Raw genomic sequence first — 13,575 nt, forward strand, 5'->3', positions numbered from 1 at the left:
GGTAGTGCTGATGGGGAAATCATACTGGGGGTCTTATGGCAACCAGAACCCTGACTATCCCTTATATCACTGCAATGTCTGCAGTCTTGGGTCAAAAACCTATAGGTAGCTGCAAAAACCTACACAATATGGACAAAAGGACACCTAAATGTGGCTAAATGCATATGGGGTGTCCCCAAACAATTGGACATATAGTGTAGTACCAACATGGCTGAGGTCTTGCAAGTTAAAAAGCAAATTACACTGACAATGACACATTTATATTCACGAAAGTAATTTCCATGGGAAGCTTATTTATTTTTCTCCACTACTGAATTGATGCTGTCAATAAAGCAAAGAGATGCTCAAGTATTAGTATTAGAGAAGTGATGCACACTACTCATTTCTTTGTCCCATATTTAGAAATTAAAACAACTTTATTAACTTTCCTACTAAAGTATTTTCAGAGTATTCCCAAATCCCTAGCTCCAGGTTGGGGCCTTAAACTGGGAAAAGAGGGAAATTAATGAGAGGTTTGGGAGGACTGATGGGATTCAGGAACTTTATCTGGTTACCTTGGAGATTCCCCCAGGTTTGGGCCACTAAGCAGGTTGTCCAGCTGTCTCGACAGGTTATTCTGAGTTAATGCTCAGCTCAGCCAGCCTAGGTGAATGCCAGCCAGCTTCAGAGGAGTTAGAACCTCACACTGGGCTCTGGAACTAATATCCATCCACAAGCCTGTTACACTTCCAGCCTTCCACCTGAAATCTGGGTCACTTCACTGGGTCACATGTGATTCACCTGTTTCCCAGTTTTGATAACATGTCATGAAGCGTGTGTCACAAAATGGATTATTCTACCCACATAGCAAAATGCACAAACTTTCAGCTGTTTGCTCTAAACTAATTAAACAAGACCAATTAAAATAGCTCAGCACAGCTAATAGAATAAGCGCTTTCTCCACATTCAACACAGAATAGCACTTGTAATAATGCCTGCAGTCTCAGAATTGTGCAACCCCTTCGTGACAAGCATACTAGCACGTAGTAGAGTCTTATGACCTACTGCTAACGTGATGCATTGCCAGACATCAACTTCTGGCAACGCTCCTGAGGAATCTTAGCCCATTTCTCATGGAAAATAGCCTCCAGTTCACTAATATTCTTGGGTTTGCCTTGCTGAAATCGCCTTCTTTAAATCCCACTGAAGACTTTCTATGGGATTCAGGTCATACGACTGTGGTGATCACTCCAAAATAGTCCTGAACTTCTTCTGAAACCAAGCCTCAATGGACTATGAGGTGTGCTTATGATAGCTGTCTTGTTGGAAGGTCCAATGATGCCCAAGCTTCAGCTTCTTAACAGAAGACATGATGTTTTTCTCCTATTTCCTGATACTTGATTAAATCCAGCCCTGAACACGATGCAGGTTTCTGGTACCGGAGGAAGCAAAGCAGCCCCAGCGCATCACCAAGCCACCACCATACTGTAACAACATTTTATGCCATTTCTATTGGTCCATTCATTATAATCAGTTCATTAAAGGCATGAATGGAGGCTGCTGTAGCCAAACAATGTAGGGGAAAAAAAATAGAGATTAGAGATATAAATAGAGATAGTGGTTTTAATAGAGGTGTGTATATGCCACAAAATTGGTTTCTGTTATTCTGTTATTGGAACAGCGCTTCTAAATTTTTCTGGACGGGTGTGTGGATACAGAGTTTATTCATCCAACTTTGTCCTTGGTTTGCTAACATATGAAGGTACGCTGCTAAAGGTAATGCACGTGATATCACAGGCTTTTATATGCTGTGACAGAAGAGGAGACCAGTGTTGGAAAACCTCTGGCTGTTCCACTAATATGATAATCATGTATGTCAGTGTTTCATTTCTGATGATGTTGCAGCTGCTCCGTGCATATGTTGGAAAGGTCCTGAAATGTGGAGTAGCTCAGATGTGAGTCAGTCTGGCAGCAGGAAAGCCAGGAGAGAACACCATCTCCCTTTAGCTAGATGGTACAAGGCCAAATAGTTGTTCACCGTGACTAATGCATGTTGCTTGGTGCAGGTTATTTTGTGTCTGAGAGAGATTGTGCTTTGCTTAGGGGCATTTAAATGGTAGGGACAAATGCTTTTAGGTAATTATATATACTGTACTGATGATAATACAAGGGTTTCTAAAACGATTCTGTCCAGGGTGGTGTGTGAAAGTGAGACATGTACATGATTCAGCAGTATATGTGGATGTGGATGCATGCTAACCAACTTGTATTGACCCTTGTATTGTGTACCTGTATTTTGTAGTATGATAAGAAGTATACTGTGCTTTTAGGGTTTGTGGGTTAAGTTGGTGTACTAATTTCACTTTACTTTAATTGTTTACAACACTTTCATTGTTTTATCAGTTCACAGAACTAGTGCTTGTAGTCCCTCACCTAACACATTTAGGTGGATGATGATGGGGATTTTGTTGGTTTAGTGTTTTCTAGTGTTTTTTTAATGGATACATCACATATGATATATTTGTTGATTGTAATGCTCTTGCAAGCCGGTCACCGATAATTAAATGACTAACTGCCAAATACTCTAAATTAAGCGCTGACTGGAGTGAGCTCAGTGTTTTCCAAGGCCTGTATAATTATATTGTATTTTGCTTTTTGCTTTTGGTTTATTGTGTGTACATGGTTTATTGCTAATAAAGACCTTCCACAAGTATTTCGATAAGATAATCTAACAAACAAAACTGTAATTGTAAACCAGAGATTCAATTTGGTTATTTAGGGGTAATTTGGGATGAACTGTGGCATTTATAAGAATCAAAAGACAACATACACATACATACAGCACTCCATATAGACCCATTGCTGTAGAAAACAAATACACAAATTAACTTACTTAAACATGTGTAAATACTCTAACTGCACATTGTTGTTGTTTTTTATTTGGAAGATTTGTATTTTACTTAGTATTGAAACTAGTTCCCTTACTCAGTTACAGTAGGTACCCCTTTTGAGGTGGGATCTTCATGAGCATCAATGAGCCTTAGGTGCCCATGACCCTATCAACAGTTCACTGGTTGTTCTTTCTTGTAGCACTTTTGGTAGGTACTGACCATACCTTAAAAACACTCCACAAGACCTGCCTGATGTTTTGGAGATGTTCTCACCCAGTTGGTTCTTGTCAAAGTGGCTCACATTCTTACGCTTGCACATTTTCACTGTTCACTTGCTGTCTAATAAAGTCCACCTCTTGACAGGTGTCACTGTGGATGAAGATAATCAATGTTTTTTACCTCCTTCAAGATAGTACCCATAATCCATAGTGTAAAATTATGACCCACCACAATATGTGATAATGAGCATACAGTCGAAGCTTAAATAATTAGTTACAAAAATAATGAGAATGCTCCTGAAGCTTACAGCCACCATCCCCCATTCATTAGTAGTCATTGCAGCCTTTCTTCTTCAGTTACAGAAGATTGCTCCTTGCTTAGAGCTAAACAGTGTCAGATCCCACTTGGTCTGAGGTTTCCGGATCCTAAAGACCTGCACTGCCTCATCCGTTCACCATCATCAATATGAATGAGGCGATTAGAGACCCGAACGCTTCAGCAAACAAATCACCCGACGTGTGTGCGATCACATTTTATTGCCACTGCCCTCTCCTTCCTTCACAGGCAGCCCCATCCATTTTAATGCTCCGCTGTTTTTATTATCTACGTCCATATGGTATTTTTGTCCTCCTACTCAAAAATCGTCTTCAATTCAGCTGAATGTTCATCTAGGACACAATGACCTGACCCTGTGATGGCTCTCATATTGTTGATGTGCTTCTCCCACACAGGCAGTGACCATAGCTGAATCCAGGAGAGCTTTCCCTCAGTAGGGATGTAGTGCAGGAGAGCTTGGTGTTATTTGGAATTAATTGTTATGCGCTCAGCCTAAATTAGCATGAGGAACCTGAGGCGTATTTTCTGTGTAAGACACTTCTATCATTCTAAACCTAGACCTGAAGCCAGGGGTGTATTTTCTGCCCATCTGGAGTTCGTTTTTGGAATCCCTTGATGATGTCACGGATTGCTCTGATCAGTGCAATGCATGCTGGGAGGTGTGAAAGTGCCTCCGGAGCTTCATTAAGCTTGGTGTTAAGCCTCTGCCCTGTTAAAAAAACACAGCTATTGCCATTTTTTATTCTCCGCGGCAAGAGCAAAGAAGTGGGCCAGAGAGATCCGACGCACCTTTAGCTAATTTTCCAGACACAACCTAAAAATACATTATATTTTAGTGCTAAGTACTGGTTTACGGGTCTGCGAGAAAGAGAGAGAGATTAGAGAGATTCAGAGAATGAGGTTCAGCGAGTCATTAAGGGCTGCTGTGTTGCCATTTTTGTAGATGCTTAGAAGCCCAAAACAATTGGTCTGGGGCGGAGGATATTTTCCATTTTTGTCTCCAAGACTGCTGTGGCTGTTTGCTGGAACCGCTAATTTGCATTGCTGAGTGTAGCATTGTTTTTGAACAATGGTGATTCGCCCATTCATTCATACCTTACAATTATTTCATTACTCAGTCGTCTCTATTGTAATCTGGATTTTTAATTTAGGCCATTTGTTTCTCCATCACCTTATCCTCTTCAGTTTACTTGGCCATCTCTCTCGTAATCAAGATTTTATTATTTAATCTCTCCCCCCTCTATGTCTTTGTCTTCCTCAGGTGTGACCACTGTGCTGACCATGACCACTCTGAGTATCAGTGCCCGCAACTCATTGCCTAAAGTAGCCTACGCCACTGCCATGGACTGGTTCATTGCTGTGTGCTACGCTTTCGTCTTCTCCGCCCTCATCGAATTTGCTACTGTCAACTACTTCACCAAGCGTGGCTGGGCCTGGGACGGCAAGAGCGTGGTCAATGACAAGGTAATGAGTGCAAGTCATTCCCCTAAAGCTTTGTCTTGCACCGAGAGGGGTAATATGTTAAACTGATTGATTGGCAGGCTGGTTAGTTCATTACATTTTACAGCAATGTGATGTCAGCAGGGAGGACTGTATAAAACCAGGCCTAAATCTAGGGTGATGAACTCCCTGTAGGGCCAGAATAGACAGTTTGGTCATTTTCCTACTCACACATCTGATTTAAGTCAGTAGGTAGTTGCCAGGTACAATAGCTCTTCGATCAGAAAATATACCACACACAGCTCTCAGTTCCCCACCCTGGTCTAAATGGTTCCTTGTATTCTTCTATATCATGGAAAACCTCTGTTCTGCTGTTGTGTTAAAAACCTGTATCTCTGAAACAGCAACTTTACAGGAGAAGAAAACATCTTCTTACCTTCCAATGGAAGTCAATATATTAATTCTAAGTGACTTATATATTGGTCCACTCATCGCAATGTAAAGAACAACCAGATTTAAATTATGTCATTTTAGCATTATGTTTTTACAAGACAGTACGGTTCATTAGGCTAAAAAAACCTATAAGACCTCCTATTAATATGTAAATATGTCTTCTTATCAGGACAGCCTGCAACATCATTTATTAAAAATCTGAAAATTCAACATTTTGCCGTATGTTTTGGGCAGATCATTGATATTAATACATGTTGAGTATATTACATTTTGTATCATTGCCAGAATTGATGCTCTTATGATGTTATGATGGATTAGCCTATTAAGATTTTACCATGGAGTTCAAACCATCTATAATTAACTCTGATTCTAGAGTTACCTCTCCATGCCTATGGACCAATCTACACTAATTGGATTACATAAAGCAAATGAGTTTGGAAAGCTCTGTGCCGCCATAATGAGTAGATCCTTAGTATAAACAGATTTGAGTTCAGGTTCCAGTTTAAATGACCTCTAATTCCACTAGTAGTGCAGCCCAGTGGAGTCAGCTCAGAAAGATTCATTGCATTTATTGGAGTAATGTCAATCTTATCTTCACAAATGGAGCAATACTAACTGAGATTCTATTAGGACTTTTTTTTTATTTCTTATTCTGTCAATTTACAAGAAGAGTCTTTCCTGTTAGTGTCGTTCAGAGTTTATGTGGCCTTCATACAACAAAGTCATTGCTTATTCATGAGCATATCTTGTGCTCTAATCAAATGAAACTTATGTAAACTTCCAAACTAGCCAAACGCAAGTGACAGTGTGTTAAATCAGCTTGCCTATATACAGCAGACAATGACAAAGACTTGCTCTTAAAGATGCACAAGGGAATTGCTTCACATGATCTTTTTTTTATAACATGTTTTGTATAAACAAAACAAAGTGTCTTTACTGGGTTTCTAGGCTCTGGTTACATACAGTCAGGTCTATACGTATTTAGACAGTGACACAATTTTTGTAGTTTTGCCTCTCTACACCAACCAGCTTATTGTCATAAGCTCAAACGTAATCAGACAGTTGACTGATAAGCACTTTTATAGCCAGGTGTGGCCTGTTTCTTTATTGTTTCATGACAAATTCAGGAAATGTTGGGAGTGTAAAACACCCTGCAACACCCTGAAAAAGCCCTGGAAGATCATGAAAGACCACTAAAGTACACCGATCAGCAATAATTTTAGAATTATAATTAGAAGGTGAAGTGCAAACATTGATTACCTTCATCTATAGTGCCATCTGTCAAGGTGTGAGAAGTATTAGGCAGCAAATAAACAGTCAGTTCTTGAAGGTGACGTGTAAAAAACAAGAAACAATAGGCAAGCGTAAAGATCTGAACGACTTTGGCAAGGGCCAGATTGCGATGGCTTGACGACTGGGTCACAGCATCTTCAAAACTACAGGCAGATCTTTGCAGTGGTCAGTGCCTACCAAAAGTGGTCCAAGAAAGGACATCCAGTGAATCAGTGTCAGATTATGGGCACCCAAGGCACATTGTTCTGATCAAAGGAGTCCCCCCTTATAGTACGTAGCACTCAAATACAGAAGGTGATAGACTGATAGAGAACATCTAAAAAAGCATCATTCAAAGCTTACCACATTATCTGTCAAACAGGGTGGAGGTACTGTTATAGCATGGGCATGTATAACTGGGTTTATTGATGATATGACTGCTGATAGAAGTAGCAGGATGAATTATGAAGCATATAGAGCTTCCAGTTCAGATTCAGTCAAATGGTGCCAAAGTGATATATGTGTTACTGTAAGGATGGATAATGACCCAAAAGCAGCCCTAGAGCTTTTTAAGGCAAAACAATTGGACACTCTTAAAGTCACACACATGCTTTTCACTTACTGAAGATGAAACTGAAGGCAGAAAGAGCAACAACCAAGTAACAACTGAAAGTGGCTGCAATGAAGACTTGGCAAAGCACCTCTAAGGATCCTCATTGTGTCTGTTTGCCCTGTTACTTTTGAGCTTGTGAGTATAGAAGGACTGTAAAATTTAAAATGGTTGCAATTCTTAAACCTGCTGAATTGAATCTTGAACTTTTCAGACACGTCATAATTGTGTCATTTCAAATTCTTTGAGGTTGTGTGCAAAGGCAAAATTACAAATGTGGCACTGTCCAAATACTAATGGACCTGATTGTATGTTCTAAAGTTGTTTCTTTTAAAGCATGGATAAGACAGTTGTTTTTAGCCTATTCCCAGCTTGATTCTTTCCATAACTATACGCACATCTCAGCCTGATCCTCTATTAAGCTTCATATCACACACTGATCATTAGGGATCACACCCAGATGCATTTATAATGCAATTACCTGATTTGCTTCATAACATTAAAGTCAATAATAAGCTGCATATTGCTGATGAACTCCTAATGGCCTGAGACCTGACAGCATAGCAGAACCTCGAATTAGCTCTCTCCTAACAACCATTGTGCATTTAGATTGCAACATTACCCTCTCCCTCAATCCCTGCAATTATTATTAAGCTGCTACTGTTGGTGCGTTCAGCAGGCTTGACCTGGAAGGATGTGGCTAGTGGGGGCAGGAATGGGGGGGGGGGGGCAGGGCGGCCTTTCATAAGATGCTTTGATCTGATGTGAATGAAAACATGATTAGCTGCTGTGGCTGGAGGATGTAGATCGAGAAGCAGACAAAGACATCAGATTATCTGCCGTAAAACATTGGAGTTAATGTTGGCCCTCCATTGTGCAACAGTGTTTATTTACTCTAAATCAGACCTCCCAAAGTCCAGCAATCGAGAGAACATTTTAGAGCATTTTATCTACATTTTCTTGTTCCGATTAACCTCCTCCGATTTTAAGCCTGATTGAGTCATGATTTGTAAAACCCACACAAATTAGAAGTGATCAAACTAATAATAAGACAAAAACTACATAAATATAGAGGCCAATGAATAATGGATCACTTAGGAACAAACAAAAAACTGGATCCAAGATGACCAGAAGTGAATTAATCATTTTACTCAGAAGCTGTTTAGAGCAGTGTTGCCAGATCTCGCAACAGAAACAAGCAACCAGGTCAATGGAAACAAGCCCAAAAGAAGCAAAAAAAATCCAAAATAGACAACCTACCACAATGTGATATTATATCTGGAACTAATTCTGCTTACACTTGTCACTACAATGCATATCCAGTGTGAACTGATGAGATCCAATTTTACTTTCCCGTATAAAAACATCAACACATACTTATTATCTGTTTTACTTCTTATGAACAATGGTTTCTCATCAAAATTGACTGTGAACAGTCTCCTGGAGCAGGGGTTCTTCACATGGTGGAAAAATAGATAGTTCTCACATTCCTGTAGCTCTATAATACTGGCATCATCAACCAGTAAATAAGTGTGAGCATGCAAATGCACACATACACAAACACACACACACAGAGCGAGGGAGAGCAAAGCCAAGATTGACAGTAATATTTACTTTTATTACATCTCAATGTGGTTAGAGTGATCTGATCACAATCTGATAATCTGACAATGCGTCCTGGGGGTGTTTACACCTGGATTGTTATGCTATGTTTTTTTTTTTTATTTGTTAAGTTACATTAAATCATAGTTTAATGGCTTACTGCGAATCTGACTATTCTTTACACTGTCTTTATACTCTGTATTTGACTGATACATCATGCAGAAGTATGAAATGATGTCTCTGCTGAACATTCCAATGGCAGTCGCTTTTGTAAGACGTCTATTGTCTGACAGCTTTTGTTTACTCAAATACAAACTGCTACCAATCAGTTCCCAAATTGCAGCTATTAAAAGCAACAGCATTTTGGCACGCATGTTCCGCTCTTCGCAGCTCTTCTTCACATTGTGTTGTGCTATTCAATTAACCCTCTCGGCAAAGTGCTTAATTTTAGAAGGAATCATATTATATTCAGAAGTGAACGATGCTTTTTTTGCTGTCTGTGCTCTTGCAGAAGAAGGAGAAAGCCTCAGTGATTAAGAAAAACAACGCCTACGCAGTGGCTGTGGCTAACTACGCACCCAACATTACCAAGGACTCAGTCCTGCCCACCATTGCTAAGGGTGGAATGGCAGAACCGGGCAAGGCCAAAACCGAGGCCAAACCAGCCGAGAACAAGAAATCCTTCAACAGCGTGAGCAAGATCGACCGCATGTCCCGTATCATGTTCCCCGTACTCTTCGGGACCTTCAACCTGGTCTACTGGGCCACCTATCTAAACAGAGAACCCGTTATCAAAGATATGGTCCCCTCCAACCAGTAATTTCCAGTAGTAGCACTAAAGATTCACCGATCAGGACTAAAGAGAAAGCCAAAAAACATCCAGGGACTCCATCCACTCATTCATGTACGCAAGCAGTTCATCGACAACAGACCACCGAGCCATGGATCGTTGCAGGATGCCTCTCTTTCTCTTTCCTCTCTTTTCTACACCTTTTTCTGCAGTGCTTTTGAAATGACATTGGCCTTTGTAAATATGTATTTATGGATAAACTTCTATATGCCTATGTATGTCTTTCTTCCTTTCTTTCGTTCTTTTCTCAGTTTATTTCTCGTTTGTTCGCGTTCGGTTTAGCGTGCGTGCATTTCGCTGTTCCGTGAACTTCTTTCCAGTGTTTTTTTGGGTTCTCCTGAAATCTGACTTTTGACCTTTTTCTGTGACCTAGGCTAGAATATTGTAGTGTAAAGTATATGATATAGTTTATTTATTTTTGATTATTAGCGATTTATTTATCTATTTGTTGTAAATGTTGCCTTTTTGTAATGGTGCTTGTTTTGACCACTACTTTTCTCTCGGATCAAGACCAGTGAGACACTGACGATTTCCCAAGAAGCTGGAAACCTCCCGTTTGTGAGGTTAATGTAATTTGTTTATTTTAGCCTGTCATATTAAATTGAGAATGTGAAAGCACTGACTTTTCAACAAGCCTCAACCAGTCCACTGAACACAATGAGTTGAGATCAGGCTTTTATTATATTAAAGGGCAGCATTAGCCTTAATTGCATTGTTTATAATCCATACCATGTAAATCTGTTGGATACAAATGATCTAATGGTTGTTTTTTGGTTGATTTTCTTACAGTTCTAGCATATCTCCTTATTTCCAACTATTCATCCAGGCAGAAAAGAAGTGAAAACAGTAACAGTTTCATGGTTATTCTTGACATATATCTGTGTTTAATTTCTCTGTTGTTGTTTTTTTTTAAGTCTGATTATTTTATTTCTACCTTGATAAAAGAAGAGGTTGAAGGATCCGGCTGTTGTTCTGCTGGTGTTTAGTTTACACTGTTAACTTTTACTATTGTTCTTTTTTCATTTTGTGATTAGATTTTACTTCAGTGGCTTAATGTGGACCAAAACACCTACAAGTGCTTCAAATAATGCATGTTTACCAGAGTTGTTTACCCTCTATAACGAAGTTGAATATTTTTTATATTTCTTTATTTATGTCTACGAAGTTAAGTCTTTGATAAACGTTCCAGTGAAAGTCAACAAAGAGCTTTGGGAGTGCGTAGCTTCCACATGAAGTATGAAAAAAATGTAACTACAAACCTTTATTCACTAACAGTATTGGTGTTGTACCCCTGTACACGATGTACCATGAATTTATGGTGTCTGTGCAGTTTTATAGAGTTGCCTTTGGTTTTTAGTTCTAATCTGAACGTTATTTTAAGGGAAGGACATTTTCACATAATCAAAGCATGCAGTATTTTTTTGGCTGTAAGAAGAAAAGGCTAATCTCTGAAATGGCGTACATTTAGCAGTCGCATGCAATCTGTTCTTTCATTTGTTATTTATTTATTTATTCATTTCAAATGTATGTATTTATTTAGTAGTATTATTTATTTATTTATTTATTTATTTATTTATTTATTTATTTATTTATTTATTTCTATCTATCTATATATCTTTTTCATTTTTGTCTGTCTTTAATGGTCCGATCTGTTTTTCTGTTATTGTCCAAATCTGGATCACAGTGAAGTTTTTCTATATCAAGCACTGCTCTAACTTTCTCACGTTAGCTTTCAGCTTGTACCAGATCTTGCGTCATGGTTATGCAGAAACATGTCCGAGCAATAAAAAGTGACTAAAGAGTGAAATGGATCTTTGCATTGCTGGTTGCAGCTGCGCGTGTATGGAATGTAATAACGCTTTGTAAAAAAAAAAAAAAAAAAAAGCTCATTCAGATGTTTCATTTTCCTGTAGATAGACTTGTAAAATTTCCTCAGAGGAATTGTTATTTTATTCACGGATGTGGACTGGTGTTCTTAGGGATACGAGAGATGATGGAAGTGTTTAGGGTTTTTTGTTTTGTTTTGTTTTTTTGTTTTGTTTTTTCATCTTCTGGAATTATCTGTGTTTACACCGAGGTTCTGTTCAGCTCCCAGTATTTTATTATCAGTATTATTCTAGTTCTCATGATTATCTTCTGTTGAGGGCTTGAAGGTGCACCAGTGAACTGTACGCTCCTTTAAACTCAGACTTGTCAAATTCAGCGCAGCTCTTTCTGATGCTAGTATTCATACATGATGAATTTGGACAGGTTTACAGGTGACCAGTTTCAGCTGGTTCTTCTCTGCTGCTGGGTTTACAGTATGTTTTAAATAGTGCTCTTTCATTCCTGTTCCTCTTTCAACAGCTTCTTGCTAAATAAAAGAACAGTACAGTTAGTCGTCTGTGTGAATTGCTTCCCCTAAAAGCATTTGTTGTGTTTTGGATCAGCACTTGCTGATCATGGATGTAAATAGGGGGCAGCCGTGGCCTAATGGTTAGAGAAGTGGGCTTGGGATTGGAAGGCTGAGGCTCCCTTGAGAAAAACACCTAACGCTGGTTGCTCCAAGGGCACTGAGATGCGTATGGTTACTGCCGCTAGTCACCAGTGTGTGTTTTCTGCAATAGATGCTAAATTACAGTAGACTTTTGAATAAAGGCTAAATGAAAAAAATATTTATTATTATTAGTATTATTATTAGTAGTAGTAGTAGTAGTATGAACGGTTAAGGTAGATCTCAAAGCATGTTATTCACAATAAGAACTGATGATGCAAAAAAAAACATATAAACACAAGAAATTAGTGTTTGGTAGATTATTTCTTTGTTGTAACAGTGCAAAGTAGTGTAACATTTGCAAAGAACATGCATTTGTGGGATAAACAACAGAGCTGAGTATGTGGGTTGCCCCCATGAAAAAATTGCCAAACATCTTATTCTGCCATTGTCTTGTTTGGTGTTTGGTTGACTGGATGATTGAAGTTTAAAGAAAACAAAACAATTTGACATGGCATTTTCATAATTTATTCATTTAACAAACAGGAGCCTCGGTAGCATGTGGAAGAACCATACACAGCCACAACAGCCTGGCACCTCCTCTTCATGCTGGCCACCAGCCTGGTCACACACTGCTGTGGGATGGCATCCCATTCTTCAACCAGCATTTGTCGCAAGTCAGCCAACGTGATTGTGTTTGTCAATTGTGTTGGTACGAACAGCAGGCCCAGGCTGATCCCACAGGTGTTCAATGGGGTTGAGGTTAGGACCGCTGCCAATTACTCCCAAATTTTGGAGGTAGTCTCTGATAAACCCTACTCTGAGGAGGAAAGAGTTCAGCCCCAGTCTGTGGAGATATGGGATTGCCACCGGTTGCAGAATTTCATCTCGATATCTCTCTGCATTGAGACTGAGCCTCCAATGATGACAAGCCTCGCTTTTCCAGTGAGGGAACCCACACCATCACACTCTCTTTCCACCACCAAAAGATGTTACTCTATCGGTGCAGCAATCAGCATAGCATTCTCTGCGTCTTCTCCACACTTTGACCCTATGATCCAGCTGCCGTAGGCTGTAGGCAGAATCTGGACTCATACGTTCATATGCTGAACATAACGTTCCTTCACATGTTCAGGATCCTGTGCATGTTGCAGACACCAGTGCAAACAGGCCTGACGGTGAAGGTCAGTCATGGCAGGCCCCCTGGCATCCCGATGAGACAAAGCAAAATCTTTAGAAGACAGCCTACAGTACCTAAGTGCTGACAGGGTGAGGAAACAATCTTCTTGGGGTGTCAACTTCTTGGGACACCCACTTTGTGGCCTGTCTCTGACATCCCCCATTATATGGAGCTTGGTCATCAATTTGAAAATGGTACTAAGGCTCCCTCCAAATAATGACCAGCTTGAAGTTGCCCTATTGCACAGGCCCTATCCAGATCAGTCAAACG

General features: G+C 39.6%; 1 protein-coding gene across 3 annotated transcripts in view; it reads left to right on the forward strand.

Moving 5' to 3' along the window:
* Positions 1-12,029, forward strand: part of gabra2b (gamma-aminobutyric acid type A receptor subunit alpha2b) — a 54,641-nt gene extending 42,612 nt beyond the window's left edge. For all 3 annotated transcript variants that reach the window (XM_072662998.1, XM_072662999.1, XM_072663000.1), the window contains exons 9-10: positions 4,687-4,889; positions 9,314-12,029. In XM_072662998.1, coding sequence (XP_072519099.1) covers positions 4,687-4,889; positions 9,314-9,622 — 512 coding nt within the window. In that variant the 3' untranslated portion in view covers positions 9,623-12,029. The remainder of the gene's footprint in view (positions 1-4,686; positions 4,890-9,313) is intronic.
* The last annotated feature ends 1,546 nt before the right edge of the window (positions 12,030-13,575 follow it).

Source organism: Salminus brasiliensis, chromosome 19, assembly GCF_030463535.1.
Source record: "Salminus brasiliensis chromosome 19, fSalBra1.hap2, whole genome shotgun sequence".
Taxonomy (NCBI): Eukaryota; Metazoa; Chordata; class Actinopteri; order Characiformes; family Bryconidae; genus Salminus; species Salminus brasiliensis.